Source organism: Schistocerca gregaria, chromosome 2 (assembly GCF_023897955.1).
Source record: "Schistocerca gregaria isolate iqSchGreg1 chromosome 2, iqSchGreg1.2, whole genome shotgun sequence".
Taxonomy (NCBI): Eukaryota; Metazoa; Arthropoda; class Insecta; order Orthoptera; family Acrididae; genus Schistocerca; species Schistocerca gregaria.
The window spans coordinates 518,235,698-518,256,778 of record NC_064921.1 but is presented as its reverse complement, the minus strand read 5'-3'; the positions used below and the strand labels follow the sequence as shown (position 1 = coordinate 518,256,778).

The 21,081-nt window shown below is 39.6% G+C and overlaps 1 protein-coding gene across 2 annotated transcripts in view; it reads right to left on the bottom strand.

Moving 5' to 3' along the window:
- Positions 1-21,081, bottom strand: part of LOC126329509 (phospholipid scramblase 1) — a 142,437-nt gene that overhangs the window by 25,218 nt on the left and 96,138 nt on the right. For both annotated transcript variants that reach the window (XM_049996164.1, XM_049996163.1), the window contains exon 6: positions 19,964-20,128. In XM_049996164.1, coding sequence (XP_049852121.1) covers positions 19,964-20,128 — 165 coding nt within the window. The remainder of the gene's footprint in view (positions 1-19,963; positions 20,129-21,081) is intronic.

Sequence of the window (21,081 nt, the reverse complement as noted above, 5' to 3'; positions counted from 1 at the left end):
TAGCAACGGTCCTATGACACTCCCCTGCGGCACACCTGAAATCACTCTTACTTCGGAAGACTTCTCTCCATTGAGAATGACGTGCTGCGTTCTGTTATCTAGGAACTCCTCAATCCAATCACACAATTGATCTGATAGTCCGTATGCTCTTACTTTGTTCATTAAACGACTATGGGGAACTGTGTCAAACGCCTTGCGGAAGTCAAGAAACACGGCATCTACCTGTGAACCCGTGTCTAAGGCCCTCTGAGTCTCGTGGACGAATAGCGCGAGCTGGGTTTCACACGATCGTCTTTTTCGAAACCCATGCTGATTCCTACAGAGTAGATTTCTAGTCTCCAGAAAAGACATTATACTCGAACATAATACGTGTTCCAAAATTCTACAACTGATCGACGTTAGAGATATAGTTCTATAGTTCTGCACATCTGTTCGACGTCCCTTCTTGAGAACGGGGATGACCTGTGCCCTTTTCCAATCCTTTGGAACGCTTCGCTCTTCTAGAGACCTACGGTACACCGCTGCAAGAAGGGGGGCAAGTTCCTTCGCGTACTCTGTGTAAAATCGAACTGGTATCCCATCAGGACCAGCGGCCTTTCCTCTTTTCAGCGATTTTAATTGTTTCTCTATCCCTCTGTCGTCTACTTCGATATCTACCATTTTGTCAACTGTGCGACAATCTAGAGAAGGAAGCACAGTGCAGTCTTCCTCTGTGAAACAGCTTTGGAAGAAGACATTTAGTAATTCGGCCTTTAGTCTGTCATCCTCTGTTTCAGTACCATTTTGGTCACAGAGTGTCTGGACATTTAGTTTTGATCCACCTACCGCTTTGACATAGGACCAAAATTTCTTAGGATTTTCTGCCAAGTCCTGATTGTGGCGCTCACCTGCACGGCGCCAAACACGCATACGACCATCATTGGCATCAAGGCAGAAGCGACTCTCATCGTTGAAGACGACACGTCTCCATTCGTCCCTCCATTCACGCCTGTCGCGACACCACTGGAGGCGGGCTGCACGATGTTGGGGCGTGAGCGGAAGACGGCCTAACGGTGTGCGGGACCGTAGCCCAGCTTCATGGAGACTGTTGCAAATGGTCCGCGCCGATACCCCAGGAGCAACAGTGTCCCTAATTTGCTGGAAAGTGGCGGTGCGGTCCCCTACGGCACTGCGTAGGATCCTACGGTCCTAAAGGTGTGCGGGACCGTAGCCCAGCTTCATGGAGACGGTTGCGAATGGTCCTCGCCGATACCCCAGGAGCAACAGTGTCCCTAATTTGCTGGGAAGTGGCGGTGCGGTCCCCTACGGCACTGCGTAGGATCCTACGGTCTTGGCGTGCATCCGTGCATCGCTGCGGTCTGGTTCCAGGTCGACGGGCAATTGCACCTTCCGCCGACCACTGGCGACAACATCGATGTACTGTGGAGACCTAACGCCCCACGTGTTGAGCAATTCGGCGGTACGTCCACCCGGTCTCCTGCATGCCCACTATACGCCCTCGCTCAAAGTCCGTCAACTGCACATACGGTTCACGTCCATGCTGTCGCGGCATGCTACCAGTGTTAAAGACTGCGATGGAGCTCCGTTTGCCACGGCAAACTGGCTGAAACTGACGGCGGCGGTGCATAAATGCTGCGCAGCTAGCGCCTTTCGACGGCCAGCACCACGGTTCCTGTTGTGTCCGCTGTGCCGTGCGTATGATCATTGCTTGTACAGCCCTCTCGCAGTGTCCGGTGCAAGTATGGTGGGTCTGACACACCGGTGTCAATGTGTTCTTTTTTCCATTTCCAGGAGTGTATTTAGCAACTGTGGATGTACATATATGGATCACATTCAAGTACATATTCGCAGTCAGTTTAACACAATAATTATTACATACACTACTTAATTATCAAAATATATCTTTTTTAAGGACTGGTTTTCCACCTGAGTTCTTGATATTCATACGGCTGGTTCTCTTTTCTTCAAAGGTCTCTCTAATTTTCCCGCAGGCAGTATCTATATTGTCCCTCATGAAACATGCTTCTAAATCATTACAGTTGTGCTATAGCTATTCCTACTCAATCACCTTTCACTTTCTGTAAATCTCATTTTCTTAAATTTTTGTAGTCTGTTTCAGCAGTTTCATTTGCTGCATTTTGATGTTTTCTCCTTTCATCAATTAAATTCAATATCTCCTGTGTTATCCAAGGATTTGTACTAGGCCTCGTATTTTCACCTATCTGATCCTCTGCTGTCGTCACTACCTCACTCTCAAAGCTATCCATTTGTCTTCTACTTTATTACTTTTCCCTGTTCTATTCAACCGTTGCCTAATGCTCCCTCTGAAGCTCTCAACAACCTCTGGTTATTTCAACTTATCCAGGTCCCAACTACCTAATTTCCTACCTTTTTGCAAGTTCTTTGGCTTTAATCTCCAGTTCATAACCAATAAATTTTGGTAGGAGTCCACAACTGCCTCCAGGTAGTTCATGCAGCAATGTTGAGCATCATGCTGTGGAGGTGTAATGGTTAGCATTTCTGCCTAGATAGCAAGGAGACCTGGGTTCCAGTCCAGGCCACGGAACAAATTTTAATTCATTTCTTCTGCTTCGATCATTATCGTAGATCATGAACAGACTTAAATGTCACAGGGAAACATTTAATTATAAGACCTATAAGATCTCCCATGGTACAGGACTTTCCCATTACGTCCAATGCTGGGGTGCTATTCCACTGTCAAAGAGCCCTGGCAGTAATGACAATGTAAGGGGCAATGCTCAGAGATCTGAATGGGGGAGTATTTTAGCTCTGGAATATTTTACCCAAGAGGATGCCATCATTGTTTAGCCACACAGTAGAGCTGCATGCCCTTGGAAAATATTATGACTGTATTTTACGCTTGCTTTTCGGCTGTTCACAGTACCAGCATAACAAGACCGTTTTGGTTGATGTTACAAGGCCAGATCAGTCAATCATTTAGACAGTTGCCCCTGTGAGTACTAAACAGGATGCTGCCCCTCACCAGGAACCACATGTTTGTCTGTTCTCTAAACAGATACACCTCTGTTGTGATGTGAAAAATGTATGAGACAGGTGAAATGCCCTCAGACTTCAAGAAGGGGGTAATAATTCTGGTTCAGGTGCTGACATTTGTGTAAACTACTGAACTGTCAGTTTAATAAGTCATGGTTGCAAAATACTAAAATGAGTTCTTTAGAGAAGAAGACTGGAAAAACTGGTAAAAGCTAACCTCAGGGAAGATCAGTTTGAATTCTGGACAAATGTAGGAACGTGCAAGGCTATACTGACCCTACGATTTATCTAAGGAGATAGGTAAGGAAAGGCAAATCTATGTTTATAGCATTTGTAGATTTAGAGAAGGCTTTTAAGAAAGTTGACTGGAATCGTCTCTTTGAAACTCTGAAGGTAGTTAGGGAGCAAAGTGCTATTTACAGCTTCTACAGAAATCACATGGCAGTTATAAGAGTCGAAGGGCATGAAAGGGAAGTAGTGGTTGAGAAGGGCGTGTGACAGAGTTGCACCCTATACCCAATGCTATCCAATCTGTACACTGAGCAAGCAGTAAAGGAAACCAAAGAACAATACAGAGTAGGAATTAAATTCCATGGAGAAAAAATAAAAACTCTGAGGTTCACTGTGACTCTGTCAGAGACAGCAAAGGACTTGGAAGAACTGCTGCATGTTGTGGACAGCATTTTGAAAGGAGCATATAAGATGAAAATTAACAAAAGCAAAACACGACTAATGGAATACAGTTGAATTAAACCACTTGATGCTGAGGGGATTAACTAGGGAACAAAACACTTAAAATAATAGATGAATTTTGTTATTTGGGGAGACAATGACTGAAGTAGAGAGCATATAAAATGCAGACTGGCAATGGCAAGAAAACCTTTCTGAGGAAGAGAAATTTGTTAATCTCAAATATAGATTTAAGTGTCAGGAAGTCTTTTCTGGAAGTATTTGTCTGGAATATAGCCATGTTTGGAAGTGAAACATGGGCAATAAACAGTTTAGACAAGAAGAGAATAGATGCTTTTGAAATGCAAGGATGTAGGTTGCAGTAGTTATTCAGAGATGAAGAGGCTCGCACAGGATGGAGCAGTGTGGAGAGCTGCATCAAACAGGCTTTTAGACTGAAGTACACGACAAAAACAACAACACAATTTTTAAATAATATAACATCACATATAATAAAACATTTTGTTCATCCTTGACAACCTATCTACACACATTCTATTTCTATTTCACCATACGTAAGAACACATCTTGAACTTATTCCCTCTCTATCTATGCACCTTTTAATTTCATTGCACTGTATGTTAATTTGCAATTTTTTGCATTTAGTGTTGCTTATTGATTGAATAGAAAGGACTATCTACAAGGATTAGTTTTATTGTTTGCTTAAATTTCTCTTCAAAACTAATATTTGAAATATGAAATGGTGAACAGTGGTAGTGGATAGATATCACTTAGGAAGGAGACATTTCAGGTGGCCACGTTCCTTAAAACGTGCTGTCTCCTTTAGGGGCCTGTACCTTATTAATACAGGGTGTTTCAAAAATGACTGGTATATTTGAAACGGCAATACAAACTAAACGAGCAGCGATAGAAATACACCCTTTGTTGCAACATGCTTGGGACAACAGTACATTTTCAGGCAGACAAACTTTCGAAATTACAGTAGTTACAATTGTCAACAACAGATGGCGCTGCGGTCTGGGAAACTCTATAGTACGATATTTTCCACATATCCACCATGCGTAGCAATAATATGGCGTAGTTTCTGAATGAAATTACCCGAAACCTTTGACAACGTGTCTGGCGGAATGGCTTCACATGCAGATGAGATGTACTGCTTCAGCTGTTCAATTGTTCCTGGATTCTGGCGGTACACCTGGTCTTTCAAGTGTCCCCACAGAAAGAAGTCACAGGGGTTCATGTCTGGCGAATAGGGAGGCCAATCCACGCTGCCTCCTGTATGTTTCGGATAGCCCAAAGCAATCACACGATCATCGAAATATTCATTCAGGAAATTAAAGACGTCGGCCATGCGATTTGGCTGGGCACCATCTTGCATAAACCACGAGGTGTTCGCAGTGTCGTCTAAGGCAGTTTGTACCGCCACAAATTCACGAAGAATGTCCAGATAGCGTGATGCAGTAATCATTTCGGATCTGAAAAATGGGCCAATGATTCCTTTTTGAGGATGCAGGGACAATGGGACTGCAACATGGGGCTTTTCGGTTCCCCATATGCGCCAGTTCTGTTTATTGACGAAGCCGTCCAGGTAAAAATAAGCTTCGTCAGTAAACCAAATGCTGCCCACATGCATATCGCCGTCATCAATCCTGTGCACTATGTCGTTAGCGAATGTCTCTCGTGCAGCAATGGTAGTGGCGCTGAGGGGTTGCCGCGTTTGAATTTTGTATGGATAGAGGTGTAAACTCTGGCGCATGAGACGATACGTGGACGTTGGCGTCATTTGGACCGCAGCTGCAACACGGCAAACGGAAACCTGAGGCCGCTGTTGGATCATCTGCTGCACTAGCTGCGCATTGCCCTCTGTGGTTGCTGTACGCGGTCGCCCTACCTTTCCAACACGTTCATCCATCACGTTCCCAGTCCAATGAAATTTTTCAAACAGATCCTTTATTGTATCGCTTTTCGGTCCTTTGGTTACATTAATCCTCCGTTGACAACTTCGTCTTGTTGCAACAACACTGTGTTCTAGGCGGTGGAATTCCAACACCAGAAAAATCCTCTGTTCTAAGGAATAAACCATGTTGTCCACAGCACACTTGCACGTTGTGAACATCAGACGCTTACAGCAGAAAGACGACGTACAGAATGGCGCACCCACAGACTGCGTTGTCTTCTATATCTTTCACATCACTTGCAGCGCCATCTGTTGTTGAAAATTGTAACTAATGTAATTTCGAAAGTTTGTCCGCCTGAAAATGTACTGTTGTCCCAAGCATATTGCAACAAACGGTGTATTTCTATCGCTGCTCGTTTAGTTTTTATTGCCGTTTCAAATATACCGGTCATTTTTGAAACACCCTGGATAAGCACTAATCCTTTCAAGTTTAGCTGTGTATGTTGCAGAACTCTTAACTTTATACTGTTTCTGGTAGCATGGTTATGTATATCTTAATTTTTATTTAACTTGTTTGTATATTCCCATGCAAACAGTAGTACGAGAGTAATCCCAAAAGTAAGGTCTCCTATTTTTAACAAGTACAGAACTCTGTTTGTGTGGCAGTTGGTCACACAAACACTATATGTAAACATGTGCACGCCGCACTCAGGCGCTCAGTCTTGGCTTGGCAGCTGTTGAGAATGGAGCTCCCATTGGATGTTACCGCCAAGTGCGAATTGCGCGTAGTTATTTAGTTTTTGAATGCAAAGGGCACTGCGCCAATTGATGGAAGTGTATGGTGAGTCGTGCATGGATGTCAAAAATGTCCATAAGTGGTGTAGAGAGTTTGCAGCTGGTCGGACCGAAATTCACGATGAACAAAGGAGTGGAAGACTGTCAATTTCTGAGGAGACAGTGTTGAAGGATGAGCAAAGCATGCGTGAAGATCAGCGAATCACACTGGATGATCTCTGCACGTTGGTTCCTTAGGTTTCCTGAAGCACCATTCACAGAATTTTAAGGGAAACAATGAACGACTGGAAGGTGCACACAAGATGGGTGCCTTGCATGCTGACTGAGGACCACATGCAGCGAGTTGATGCTTCCCGTGCATTTCTTCACCGCCTTGCAGTCGAACAGGAAAACTTTCTGGACTCAATTGTCATGGGTGACGAAACCTGGGCATACCACTTTACACCTGAAAGAAGAAAGGTGAAAGAAGAGGTTCATAACTATCTGAACAGCATGGCGGAGAGCTGGTATGACACACCAAGAACTGCCACAGCATCTACAAAAATGCATCAACAGAAATAGTGATTAAGTTGAAAATAGCTAAACGTTCAAGCTGTAAACTGAAGTACATCATTGTAGAAATAAACAGGTCTATGTACTTATAAAAAAATAGGAGACCTTACTTTTGGGATTACCCTCGTATTATACTGTAGAAACTTATACTGTAAAATGATCTTTTGAATAGATGCCTACAGCTATTTGCTCTTCTAGAATTAGCCATTATTCTGATGGTTATCTTTTGCAGTTTGGAATTTTTATTTGCATCACTCGACTGTCCGCATATTTGTATTCAATAGTTAATGATACCACTGAAGTATGAGAAATAATAACTGATATATTGAGGCTTTATCTGTAATTATTAACACCAATACACAGCACACATATGGAGTTCCAACAAGATTATGTAAACTAATCATTTTCATGTTTTTACTGAGTGCTGTGACACTGATGAAAGTTTTATTTCAATACAGTGTTATGATCACATAATAAACTAGCCCCAACAGTAGTTGATCAATATAACTGATCAGTGGAGCATATGATAATGTGTTGAATAGATCACTATTCAGTTTTTATGGAGATGATATTTTATACCCAACAGATGTGGCTGCTGAATGTATATGTTGTAATACAGGTGAGACACATAAAGCAAAGATATCAGAGAGATGATTTACCATAATCTTTGCACAATGCTGCACATTTAGATGATTTTTCTTCAAAAGAGTGTTTGATCTGTTATTCTCATAGCAGTATATTTTATGATAGAATGTTGCCATACTAATTGTTCATCTTAAGACAACTCTCATCTGAGGGCTGACATAAGTAGCTATTTTGATAGGAATAGAACATCTCCAGTCAGCACCAACAACAGTCTTCAGTGTACCTACATGTATGTAAACAAAAGCACGTGGAGTTTAAGTCCCAGAAATGTTTTATGTAGTAGGAATTAAAATTGTTGAAATTTTACTGATATGTTCAATGAAGATACTCTTAGCACACAGCTAAGATTGACAGCAATTAGAATTTGTTGTATATGTGTTAGAGTTAATCCACTATCTTCCAACTTGAATGAAAATGGCAGCTCCCACCAGCCACCACACCGATACAGTGAGATCAGTCTTAAGAATGAACAAGTAGGCCTAATAAATAATGGCATTCATCTAGTTTTATTAGTTATATAAGAATATTACTTAATTACTTGTTGTTTCCAAGTTACCAGAACAAAGTCAATCATTGCTGTTGTAAAATTGACAACAGGGATACAGAATATTTTGGTGGCTACTTATGCTGGTAAAGCTGGCATCTAATGTAACAAAAATCAAATTTGCATACTTTTTTGTGGCACAGGACCTGTGATTTTCTGTAAGATGGTGAATAAAATACATTCTGCAAAATTATCACAAAAGTTTAACATGCAGCCTTTTTTGTTTTGTGCACAATGCTGAATGCATTTTGAATGGCTTTATAATATTTCACTACCTAATATTTTTCCCACTTCAGGCAGCAGAGCTCCAGCTCATGACAGCATGTATCTTCAATTAGTATATAGCAAATTATGGATCTTCTACACTGTATCAAAACAAAAGACTTTGATGTGGATTTTGAACCCTGCCAGAAATTTGGAAGGGATCAGATTTACCAGTAATGACTCCTCAGCTAGTCTGGTGCCCTATTTGATGAAGGAAATAATGTAGATAAATGACTTTGTGAAAAAAATAAGTAGGGTTATACGACACTGTTAAGTGGGAGACTGACATTTTCAATGTGTAGCATGAATCATGTGTCTCCTTTTTAAATGTTTACCATACATGACAGTGATGAGTACGCGTAGACTGTAGTGTCTGAGATGAGGACATGGAGCAATTAGCCAAACACCACTGAACAGTACCAAGGGAGCTACTGAGCTTAATGTCTCAATTCAAAGATGGAATGTCATCAAAATTGATTTGGTAACAGAACCCACATGGCAAAGCTGTAGAAATATCTAGAATAGGCTCATACAAGAATTGTCCTGGTGGGCACAAGGCAGGGTAGCTCAGCACCCTGTGTGTTGCTAATGTCAGCATAGGAGCAAGAGAGAGTTGTGGAGCGAGTGAAACCACACAGCACTGCTCTGTGCTCGACTGTCCGACAGTCAGATTCAACATAAACAAAATAACAGAGAAAGCGCACTCTGTAAAAGTGGTCGATGAGTGGTAAAACATGCAAACCATTTGTTAGTTAGGTAACAATTAGGGTTTGTGTGGCAGAATTACTACGCAAAGCTTTAGAAAACAATTTACAAATCAAGAATCAAAGAACGACTTATAATTTTTCTGACCTACAGGCTGAGTCTATTGGTATTGCACATGCATACTCGTCATATGTACACTAGGTGTCTTCTGAAAGATATATCAGTTTCTTAAATGAAGTGGAGTCATAAACATTCTATTTTAGAAACAATTTTATGCAAAGGATACAGTGTCTCAATCTTACTGTCAGTTGTTGCAAGTAAATATTTTTTGTTGTACTTCATGTTACAGTTTTTTGTATCCCTTTTCAGAATTTAGAAATCAGATCCTTAGTTTGCTGTTTGGTACACAATAATTTTAATTGACCAAGTTTGAAAACTTATTAAAAAAATAGAAATAAAGTTATAAAGACCTTTAATCCTTACAGTCAATATCGTTAAAGAAGACAACTAACATTTTACAAGTTTTTCATTTTCAAGGCAACGACTTTGTCTAGGATTGGTACAATATTCCGGGAGATTGCTAACCTCAAAGAAATAGCCAAATTTTTATCACTATGTAGTGTACAGCTCTTAGTTTCAGCAATCTTTAAAAGGGGGAAAAAGCACTCACAAACATATGTGGAACCAAACATTGAGAGAACTTTGGCCATGTGCTTGGGTAAAAGAGGATACTTTTCTTGTGGAAAACAGCTGTAAAAGTCACCCGAAGTTTTACACATAAGAAAGAGGTCTTTCAGGCGGATGCCACACTACTGGTCAATCAGATCTAGTTGAAACACTTATGAGACATCCTCTGTCCGAAGGGAAAACAGGCAAACAAATATATCTAAGTCTGGCTGAAGCTCACTTATCTCCAATAATCTGTTTTCAAACTCATCTTGTAATCCACAAATGATCTGAACATAATCTGAAAAATCCACATCTTCTTTAACACTGCCTAATGCAGGGAAGTGTCCACAATTCTCCTCACACAACTGTTTTTCCCCACAAAATAGGGTGGTGTTGTGTTTCTTTCTTTCTTTTTTTTTTATGCTCGAGTCATTTTCTGTACCAAATCAACAGCAGAGTGATTTTCACCTAGGAGTGAAATATTTGAAGTATTTAAATGACCAGTTTGATCACTAAAAAAAGCCAAATTCACCACCCACTTAGGATTATGAAGTAATTCTTCTGGATGTCATTTCATTTTAAAAAAAGTATTGATTTCATCCCTCAAGGAGAAAAACTGATGAAGCACCTTCCCTCTGCTCAGTCATCTTACATAGGTGTGGTAGTGGATGTCCAGGTATTCTGCTTCGAAATCAGCCAGAAATTCTTTAAATTGGCAATGGTGAGTGCATGCAAGCGAAGATAATCAACCATTCAAACAATTGTGTCCATAATATTTTTTATGTTGACAACCTTCGCACAAACTGCCTCCTGATGTATCAGACAATGGACTGCCATGAATAAGGAACAGCTGACTTCAGGCATTTTTGACCTGACATAACCCAGGAATCCACTGCGTATCCCTTCTATCATATAAAGTTGATCATCGGTAAAGCAGATGCCAGACTGAGATTCATTGGAAGAATCCTAAGGAAATGCAATCCGAAAACAAGGAAGTAGGTTACAGTACGCTTGTTCGCCCACTGTTTGAATATTCCTCAGGAGTGTGGGATCCGTACCAGATAGGGTTCATAGAAGAGATAGAGAAGATCCAACGGAGAGCAGCGCACTTCGTTATATGACCATTTAGTAATCGTGAAAGCATTACGGAGATGATAGATAAACTCCAGTGGAAGACTCTGCAGGAGAGACGCTCAGTAGCTCGGTACGGGCTTTTGTTGAAGTTTCAAGAACATACCTTCACCGAGGAGTCAAGCAGTATATTGCTCCCTCCTACGTATATCTTGCAAAGAGACCATGAGGATAAAATCAGAGAGATTAGAGCCCACACAGAGGCATACCGACAATCCTTCTTTCCACGAACACTACGAGACTGGAATAGAAGGGAGAACCGATAGAGGTACTCAAGATACCCTCCGCCACACACCGTCAGGTGGCTTGCGGAGTATGTATGTAGATGTAGATGTAGATGTAGGGCAGGGCTCCATCTGTTGTTACACTGGTCAGGCATTCCCATTTTAAATCCATTAACTTGAACACATTTTCCATGGCTAGAAAAATATCCGAACCCGTGGTCTAACATTTCTGATGACTAAGGGTGTGTGTGTGTAAGTGCAAACTCCCCATTTCTCTTACACAAGTTGACTTAGTTGAGAATGCTTAGCCTATCTTCTTCTCTGGATAGCCGGCTTCTTGAATCTCTACAAACTTCTTCTCCAAAGAATGATACTAGTCACAGGAACCTTTAAGACTCACTCTCTCTCACTCTCTCTCTCTCTCTCTCTCTCTCTCTCTCTCTCTCTCTCTTTCTCTCTCTCTTTGTGAAATAATGAGGTACTCAAATAATACTTTTCAACAACTATCGGTATATCTGAAATTCCACAAAGAACAAAATACACACTTCTCACATAAACAGTAGACTTCTTGTAAGTCACCCATGTCATCTCACATTAGAATCAATTAAGTTACATTTACAACAGAGTTGGGTTTATAACCACGACTATTATACAGGAATCATACACACGTCTTGCCTCTAGCAGGTTCAAGTTAAAAGTTACTAAAACTCTTTTTTCATTCAATTGTTCTTTCGTGACTAACAATAGTCACAGTTACATAACAAGACAAAATAACACAGAAGTTCCTTGGTGCTGCCGTGTGCCTTCATTATGACTTCCATGGACTGACCGACAAGTACTTGTCGGTGCTGTTCGATTGCCGTGTCTACCGTCCTTGTATGACAAACTTCAAACATGCACACACAGACAGGTGACACACAGTAGATAGGGTTTCTCCCACTCACATCAAAAATATTGTGTGTTCGAGATGGTAGAAGGCCGAGTGATTCTAGAATATGCACAGAAATTCTCAAAACACTATGGTGGTTGTGTCTTTTAGTGGTATAAGGTCAAGAAATTCTGTGGCGACACACAGATTGTCCGCTGACACTCCGAATGAATATGATGAGCTGTGTCCACAATGTCTGTGGACTCATCAAGAGCAACAGAAAATGAAAGGAAGTTTGTCGCTCTCTCCATTAACTGCTGCTGCATATCCGAGGCCATATCCTTGACGTGGCAAGCAACATTTTGAGATGAAAGAGCTATTTTTTAAAAAATTTTCTGTGAGGTCTGTTAGACAAATATATGCTGCCAAGTCAACCAGGCAATCTCTCATGATATTCTCAGCTGCAAAGGGTTTCCCTGCTTTCGCAATTCTCAGCAAGCATTTGTAACTTACACGCAAACTTTGCCAACCTACTTTCTGCTCCTACCATGGCAAAAAAAACCTTACAACTTTACATTTTTTCTCCCAGTTCCTCTGAAAAGCAGTCATAGACACTAGCAAGGGCAGCAAAATGTGTTTGCAAAATAAATTTTTATCTATTGGAATATCTGTGTATTAATTAACTGAAAACATTGAGCAAACTATAACATTTCTTTTCCCATCCACCAAAACACAAATACACAAAAACACAGAATGACTCTTAACGACACTTTGCTGTCTGAGGGAGCGTTTGTGATGGCTTTTCAGAAAGTGGCAAAAACTAATGTACCTGAAACTTTTTCTTATGTCTGTGTGACATGATTTAACACAACCCAGATATAAAAATTAACTGAAAAGAAATATTTCTTGTTGTTGATAATATGATATTCGATAACTGTCACATTGCTACATGGCATATCAGATTATAAAATACAGTTTTATTTACCATCTTTATAAATGCTAAAGAGTCACATGATAGGAAACACTTCACTGTAATGCTGCTTGAAATTTTCTTTCAGTTCTTCAAGCTCTGACTGGTGTTCCTCTTGCGACAAATGTCTGAACTGATCTTTATGACAGTTACTTAAGTGCTGTTCAATCAAGCACTTTTTAAATTCATGAGATTCCGATGAAATAATAAACATTTGGCAAGATTTTTGACAACGGTTCAAAAGAAATTAATTTCCTACTCAAGTTTAAATTATGCAGATGCACCGATCCTCTCTCTCTCTCTCTCTCTCTCTCTCTCTCTTTTGTTGACCATCCGTCTCTATCCACTGTAGCCTTACATCTGTTGACTGACGGCTTTGTGTCGCATTAATGATTTTGATTGATTGCTGCTGGCGCAGTGGTATGTATTCTGTACAAAGCATATGTACAGTGTCATGGCATGATCAGCTAAGTGACACGGCTTGGTCACTGCAACAAAATAAGAATTCGCCCAGGGCGCTGGCCTCTGGAGATTGAAGGTGCTAGCGCCCCAGGAGCAGAGTCTGGATGAGCCTGATCTAGAATTTAGATAGTAACAGTGATCTACAGTGTTGTTACCATGGACTGCATACTGTCACCTCTCTTCCATAGTTCGATAAATGCCTCTAACAATCATTATTCAACAAATTCTCCGGAATATCTGTGAGTAATTTATGCTTTTAAAATTGAAATGCATCACTTGGGAAACAAAATTATTATTTTCCAAATTTCTAGTATAGCTGAAGAGGGTACCACCTCATTTATATATTATCAGTAATGCAAGAAGTATTGTTATCATTTCATTAACCATATTAAAAAAAGATGTCAAATGAGATATGGAAGTGTTCCATAACCATTTGCAATGTTGATGAATTAAGAAATATCAAGAATTTGATTTAGGGGAATTTTAAATGTGGTTTATTTCTTCCATTACACAGAGCTGGAAATTAATAACCATTAGAATGGCAGGAATAAGAGAACCTTTAATCTTTCCTTCTGCAATTGGCTTCCAACACTGTCAATCCTTTCCTTTTTTTAACACAACAATGCTGATCCTATGACCTCATTTGCATGGTAACATGGTGAAACATGAAGGTATTCCTCTAATGCCATAGCCAATATGCTCTCTGGATAAAATCTCATTGTGTATGTAATATTCATTTATGATTACTTGCACTTCCCCCAGCACGAGCTCAATGAAACTATTTTGAGAACTCACGTAAGGTAATTACATAGGAAATGGTGGAGAGGTATAGTAAACTGAAAAGCAAGCAGTGCTCATGGAGGAGGAAATTACTTTTCCTGGAAGAATGCTAGAGCTGGTGCACAAGATGACCACTCTTCACCCTTATTCTTTCCTCACTGTTATGCACTCAGAACACAATTTATCCCATAACATGGCTCTAATGCATCTACATGCAATACACATTTTTAACATTTGTTTTTAACCCACTTCATTTATCAATAAATATTGATTTAAACCATTGAAGCACTATATTTCATTATTTGTGATTTTTTCATCCCCTGCAATGCTGAGAATATTAGCCCTAGAGAAAAAAGGGACAGGGCCTTTTTTGTAAGAAATTTAATGTAATTTAATTTTGTACTGGGAAACATTTTTGGTACAAGCAATTGCATTCATGTTATTTAAGAAAAATGCAAAAAGTGATCTTCAACAGTCCCCCCCCCCCCCCCCCCCCACTCTCACTCCCCACTGATCACAATTTTTAGTATGTTTTTCATGACTCTCCCTTCTACCACAGTAAAATAATTTATGACTACATGAACTTTTTCCCCTAATTTTCCTTCACTGACTGGACTAGATGGCAATTGAGAAGACATTTAAATGGGGTGTTGCTGCTGTGAGGTTGGGAAAGCTAAAAACAGCTGGGGGAACATAATGCTCCAAGAAAAGACCTTCAAACTGTGTAAGTAGACTTTTGTGGGATAGTCCACATCTAATTCCAAGAGTCTTCAATTTCCAGTTTTCAATTTTTCCCACGAGTTAAACAAAGCTGTGATCATATGTTCTACAATTCTTCACAAACATTCAATATTTCCAGTTAGCCCTAGTTCATATGAGTTCCACACACTTGATCAGTATTGATACAGTGCTGTGACAAATATGTTTGAGAAGGCCGCACGCAGAATCCCAGTTTGGGTGGGTTATTGTTTTTAGTTCCTATTTGACCTAGGAACATGGGGTACAAAGTTTTTGGTTTAGCCCAGAGTGGTTGCCATTTGTTTAGCCATTCAAACCCCTGTCATACTGTAGCTATGATACAGTATATTAATCATAGTTTAAACAATGAATTGGAGCTGGTGCCGAGGCAAATTGTGCAAATCAGTTTTTATTTGCACCTTTTGGATTTTACATGAAAATATGTGCAAAAACTATGTTGGTCTGGGAGGCCTTTTTGTGTGCCACTTCTATACTTTAAATTTGTATGAATCAGTTCAAACTCTGCACTAAATAAGATAAATGGAAACACTCTAAGCGATCTTTTTTGAATCAAATAATCTTTATCCATTGCCTGGATATAATGAAGTAAAGTCATTAAGAAAAAATTGAAATCTTGCTTTCAAAAATCTAGCTTCATTTGGATTATATACGCAAAAACACACGTTTTGTGAGTTTTTTTTTTACTTGTGACAGATCTGTGTTTCAGTCTGGTTCAAATTTTGTATTGAGGTAGACAAATATATGTAACTAATGTTTGTCTTGTTTTGTGAGAGCCTTATCCATTGACATGATATAAAGAACATGGTTTGAAAGGCAATAAATAGCCTACACCTTATCAGTTGTCACTGGACTCAACAAAATCTAGGGAGGATAATGGTTCAACCCCACATCTGACCAAGCTGATTTAGGTTTTCCACGATTTCCCTAAACTGCTTAAGGCAAATGCCGTGATAGTTCCTTAGAAAGGACATGGCCGCTTTCCTTCCCCATTCTTCCTCAATCCGAGTTTGTTGTTGACGGAATGTTAAACACTAATCTCCTCCTCCTCCTCCTCCTCCTCCTCCTCCTCAACAAAAATCTACATCGGCTGCCAAGCTATGGCAGTCTAATGTTAAAATTATAGTAGAGTAGAAGTTGGGAACCAGAATGAAAAATACCCCTATCGTAGCACAAAAAAGCTGAGTATGTCCTGAGCAGACCTAGGGATTTAAACAAAGGGAACTAGCTTATCAATTTCTGTGGCAGCTTCAAAGACATTTAAATCAAAACATCTTGACACATTTGCACTTTTTCATGAGCTCTACATCTACATCTAAACTGATACTCCGCAATCCACCTTATGGTGCATGGCAGAGGGTACCCTGTACCACTACTAATCATTTCCTTTCTTCTTCCACTCGCATACAGAACAAAGAAAAAATGACTGTCTATTTGCCTCCATATGAGTCCTAATTTCTAGTATCTTTGTGGTCCTTAGAAGCAATGTGTGTTGGCGGCAACAGAATTGTTATGCAGTCAGCTTCTAATGCTGGTTCTCAAAATTTTCTCAATACTGTTTGTTCCTCGAAAAGAATGTCACCTTTTCTCCAGAGATCCCCATTTGAGTTCTCAAAGCATCTCCGTAACACTTGCATGTTGTTCAAACCTACCAGTAACAAATCTAGCAGTGCACCTCTGAACTGCTTCGAAGTCTTCCTTTAATCCAACCTAGTATGCATCCCAAAACACTTGGACAGTACTCAAGAGCAGGTCACACTAGTATCCTATATGAACCACACTTTCCTAGAATTCCCCCAATAAACTGAAGTTTACCATTTGTCTTTCCTACCACAATCCTCCCATGCTCTTTTCTTTTCATATTGCTTTGGAACTTTATGCCCAGATATTTAAATGATGTGACTGTGTTAAGCAGGGCACTACTAATGCTTATCCAAACATTACAGGTTTGTTTTTCTTACTCATACGCATTTACTTGAATTTTTCTACATTTAGAACGCGCTGTAATTCATCACACCAACTAGACATTTTTCTGTCATCTTGTATGCTCTTAGAGTGACTCAAAGATGACACTTTCCCCGTACACCACAGCATCATCAGCAGACAACTGCAGATTGGTGCCTACCCTGTCCACCAAATCATTAATGTACATACAGAATAATAGTAGTCCTATCACACTTCCTGGGGGAACTCCTGACAATACTCTTGTCTCAGATGAAAATTCACCATTGAGAACATACTCGGTTCTATAACTTAAGATGTCTTCAAGCCACTCACAAATCTGTAAACTTTGCCTATATGATTGTATCTTCTTTAACAGCCTGAAATGGGGCACTAGGTCAAATGTTTTCTGCAAATCTAGAAATATGGAATCTGCTGCTGCCCTTCATCCAGAGTTCACAGTATGACATGTGAAAAGTGACTGGGTGGAAGCCTTAGAACCACTTAGTGATTTCACATAGGACCACAATTTTCTTGAGTTCTCAGCCAGATCTTTTACTAAGGTGTGACGGTGATAATAGCTGCATGCTTCATGCATAGATGTTTTCAGCTTCCTCAGCAGTTTCTGAACCTTGTTATTAAACCTACAGTGGGTCTTTTTCCATCCTTAACCGAATGAACAGGCACATAATTCTGCAGATCATGATTTACAATCTGCTGAAACTCTGCCCATAACTCCCCTACATCCAACTTACTGGAACTAAATACTGTCAGTTCCTTATGTGGGATGCTAACAGCTGCTTATCTGCTCTTTCTAGCAGAAATACTATCCTCACCTTCTTAACTGATTTATTAACTTTAGTTACCATAGCTACTATAGTGACATCATGATCACTAATACCCATTTCTGTACTGATGTTGTCGATAAGGTCCTGCCTCTTTGTAACTACAAGGTCCAAGACATGTCCACTGTGTGTGGACTGCTGAACTAGCTGCTCAAGACAGTTTTCAGTAAACATGTTCAAAAGTATTTTCACATGACTGTCTGTCTGTCTGTCTGTCTGTACTCCTCAAAATGAATCAACAGACATCCCGGTCTATGTTGTATGTTAAAAGTCACCTCCAACTAGCTACTGAATACAGACATTCTTCAAGACCCTACAACTGTCACAGGAAAATTGACTGGCCAGTAAATACATCCAACAATGAACTTGGTTTCACCTACACCTGTTACATGCAACCAGATAGTTTCACTGTCACACTTAACTTCCACGTCAATAGAAACAATATTTTTGTCAACTGCAATGAATGCTCTTCCTCCTATCTTTCCAATATACATTCCATTCCTTGCTAAATATCTCAGACTTCTCATTTTGGGTCCCAGCCATCTTTCGATCCCAAGAATAATTTGAGCATGAGAATTGACCTGGAGAGCAGGAACTTCGTTATGAATACTTCGACAATTTACTGATACAATTTTGAGTCTGACTTCCCTTGCTGCATATGAATTGGCGAATGTGCATCAGTGTACCTCCAACTACCATCTAATCCTGTTTCCCCAGCTCAATGAGCTCTCTCAGCTGCAAGGTGTTGGCACACCTGCGTCTTGCAATTGATAAGATGAAGTCTCTGATCTTGTGCCCAAAAACCAGAAGATTTGACAGTCATAGTAAACAATACACAATATCATATGAATGAAGAGCATACATGCAATAGCTAAGAAAGTTCTTCTGGGGGGGGGGGGGGGGGATAAGACATGTGAGCTAACGAAAGAAGTAAAAACGTGCAAATATGTGTAGATGTTTCGATTTAAATATCTTTGAAGCCGCCAGATAAGTTGAAAAGCTACATAGTTCCCTTCTCTTGTATCCATAACCCCATCCATCCAGAATGTATTCATCTTTTTTGTCCTGGACATATTTACCTTTTTTGTGCTATGATAGGAGCATTTTTCATTCTTCTCTAATACAGGCACATTTGTGTGCTGTAAATAGTCTCCCTTGTATGCCAACAACTTTTTCCCAATATTCTACCAATGAATCAAAGTCTGTCACACAGCTTTACCTATTATTGAGCATATGTGATCAATACATTTCATATTTCCACAAATTGTTACCGAGGTATTTGTATGAGTTGACTGATTCCAACAGTGACTCACTAATATTGTAGTCTACTTTTCTGCATTTAGTGAAGAGCACAACTTTAACATTAAAGCAAGTTGCCAATCTCTGAACCACTATGAAATCTTTATTAAGATCTGACTGTATAATAGTGTGCTTGGTGTCTGCTGGCAACCTGTAAAAAACTTCTGCACTAGAATGAACACTCCATTCTAAACTGTAGACATGGAACACAGTTTATATAGAAAATATTTTTACTCCTACTAAAATGCTCAGATACAGATGATGGCATATGTGGTTTTAAGCATTACATCAGTCAGATTCATGTATAATTACTCCATCCTTTTAGCATATATTACATTTATTCATCTGACAGTGTGTTTCATCCACGGCTTGTAATATCGCCAACAGAGAGAGAGAGAGAGAGAGAGAGAGAGAGAGAGAGAGAGAGAGAGAGAGAGAGAGAAAATTCATATTAGTGTAAGGAGCATTCTCAGCGACTTACATCATGTCATCATTTATATAAGGCTACAGTCAAATCCCCTTCCCTCAAACATCATTAAAATATCTTCCCAATGGAGAACTGTCTCCAGAAAGCCTAAATCAGAGATGACTTTGCAGAACCTTCACTTGGCAAGAAAATACTAGCTATTTGATGTTCACTACACACAGTAAGTTTTGTACTCCTTCTGACATTACCCTCCCGTGAAGATGCCTTAGCAGAAGTGCCTTTTTTGGTCTTTCGCCTTCTGAATACTACTAGCCTTAACATGTGTTTTTTCTGTCCTGTTAGACCTGTTGCTTAACTACTTATATTTTCTGTACACTTTATTCCATCGTCTCTAGAGTACTGAAGTTGTTGGAAACATCTACGTAGATAGCACACGTGCAGCATCTCTTAATCCGATGGCCAGATTTGACAAGTTTGACATTACCTTAAATTCTACATCACCACAAATACTGTATGTGCAAATTGGGCCTTCAATCCTCAGCACAACATCACCAGCTGCATTCTTTATGCTAAACTGAGGTGACAGAATGCTCCATTCTTGCTGAATATATCCAACAGTAGTTCCTGGAGGTGATGATACTTCCATGCTCTGCAGAAGGAAAGAAAGAAATATATGTTAATAAATATGTATACATACACATATGTTTGTGGACATACAAAATAAGCTTAAGATATGACAAGAGACAAACAAGATACATGCCCTACACTATTGTTTAACAAACTGAAAGACTTAACATATACTAGTTTATAAATAATTTCTATTTCCAAAATTTAAGAAAAGCCTTATGATTAAAACAATGCTCTAATGATAAATGTAATGGACTGTATGCTAAGTTGAAAGCATAACTTGTTCTTGTTGATGATGTGATGACGATAATGTAGTGGCAAGAGTAACGACTTTGTTCCAAGCACTCAAATTTAAAATAAATTAATTTAAAATGTGTACTGTAATCTTTGTTTAATGTACACCATCGACACATAATTAGATGAAGAGAAATCAGAACTGAAAAAAGTCGTAACTATTTATCACATAAGGTCACAAGATATCGTTACAGAAATGCATAAAATCTTGTCCATAACAGTCTGAGAAGTGGGCCACACAATAAAGAAGTTTTAAAAACTCAGCTCATTCAACATACTGCTGTTGAAACAAAAGGGCTTGGTGTATTATAACTAACCTGTTACCATATTGCTGTAATTAAATATAACAAAGATCAGCAACATGATGACTGGTTTGAAAACTGAAGTGTTTTATTGGACACATTGAGGATAACATGCTCTTGCTTTGATACAGTTTATAAACTGCTTCACTTATCACTGAGAGCAACGAAAGTTGAGTTTTTCTATGAAAAGCACTCCCACTGTCATATTCTCACTCTAAAATTCAGTCAGCGGAATATGAAAGCCCTAAAAAGAATATGTAATGATACATGTATGCATACCGATTATCGTTACCTCAAAAATGATGTTTACTTCATGAGATGGCACTCATGTAGACCAGACGATCTGTCTGAAAGTGAGTGTCAAAATTAAACATAAGCA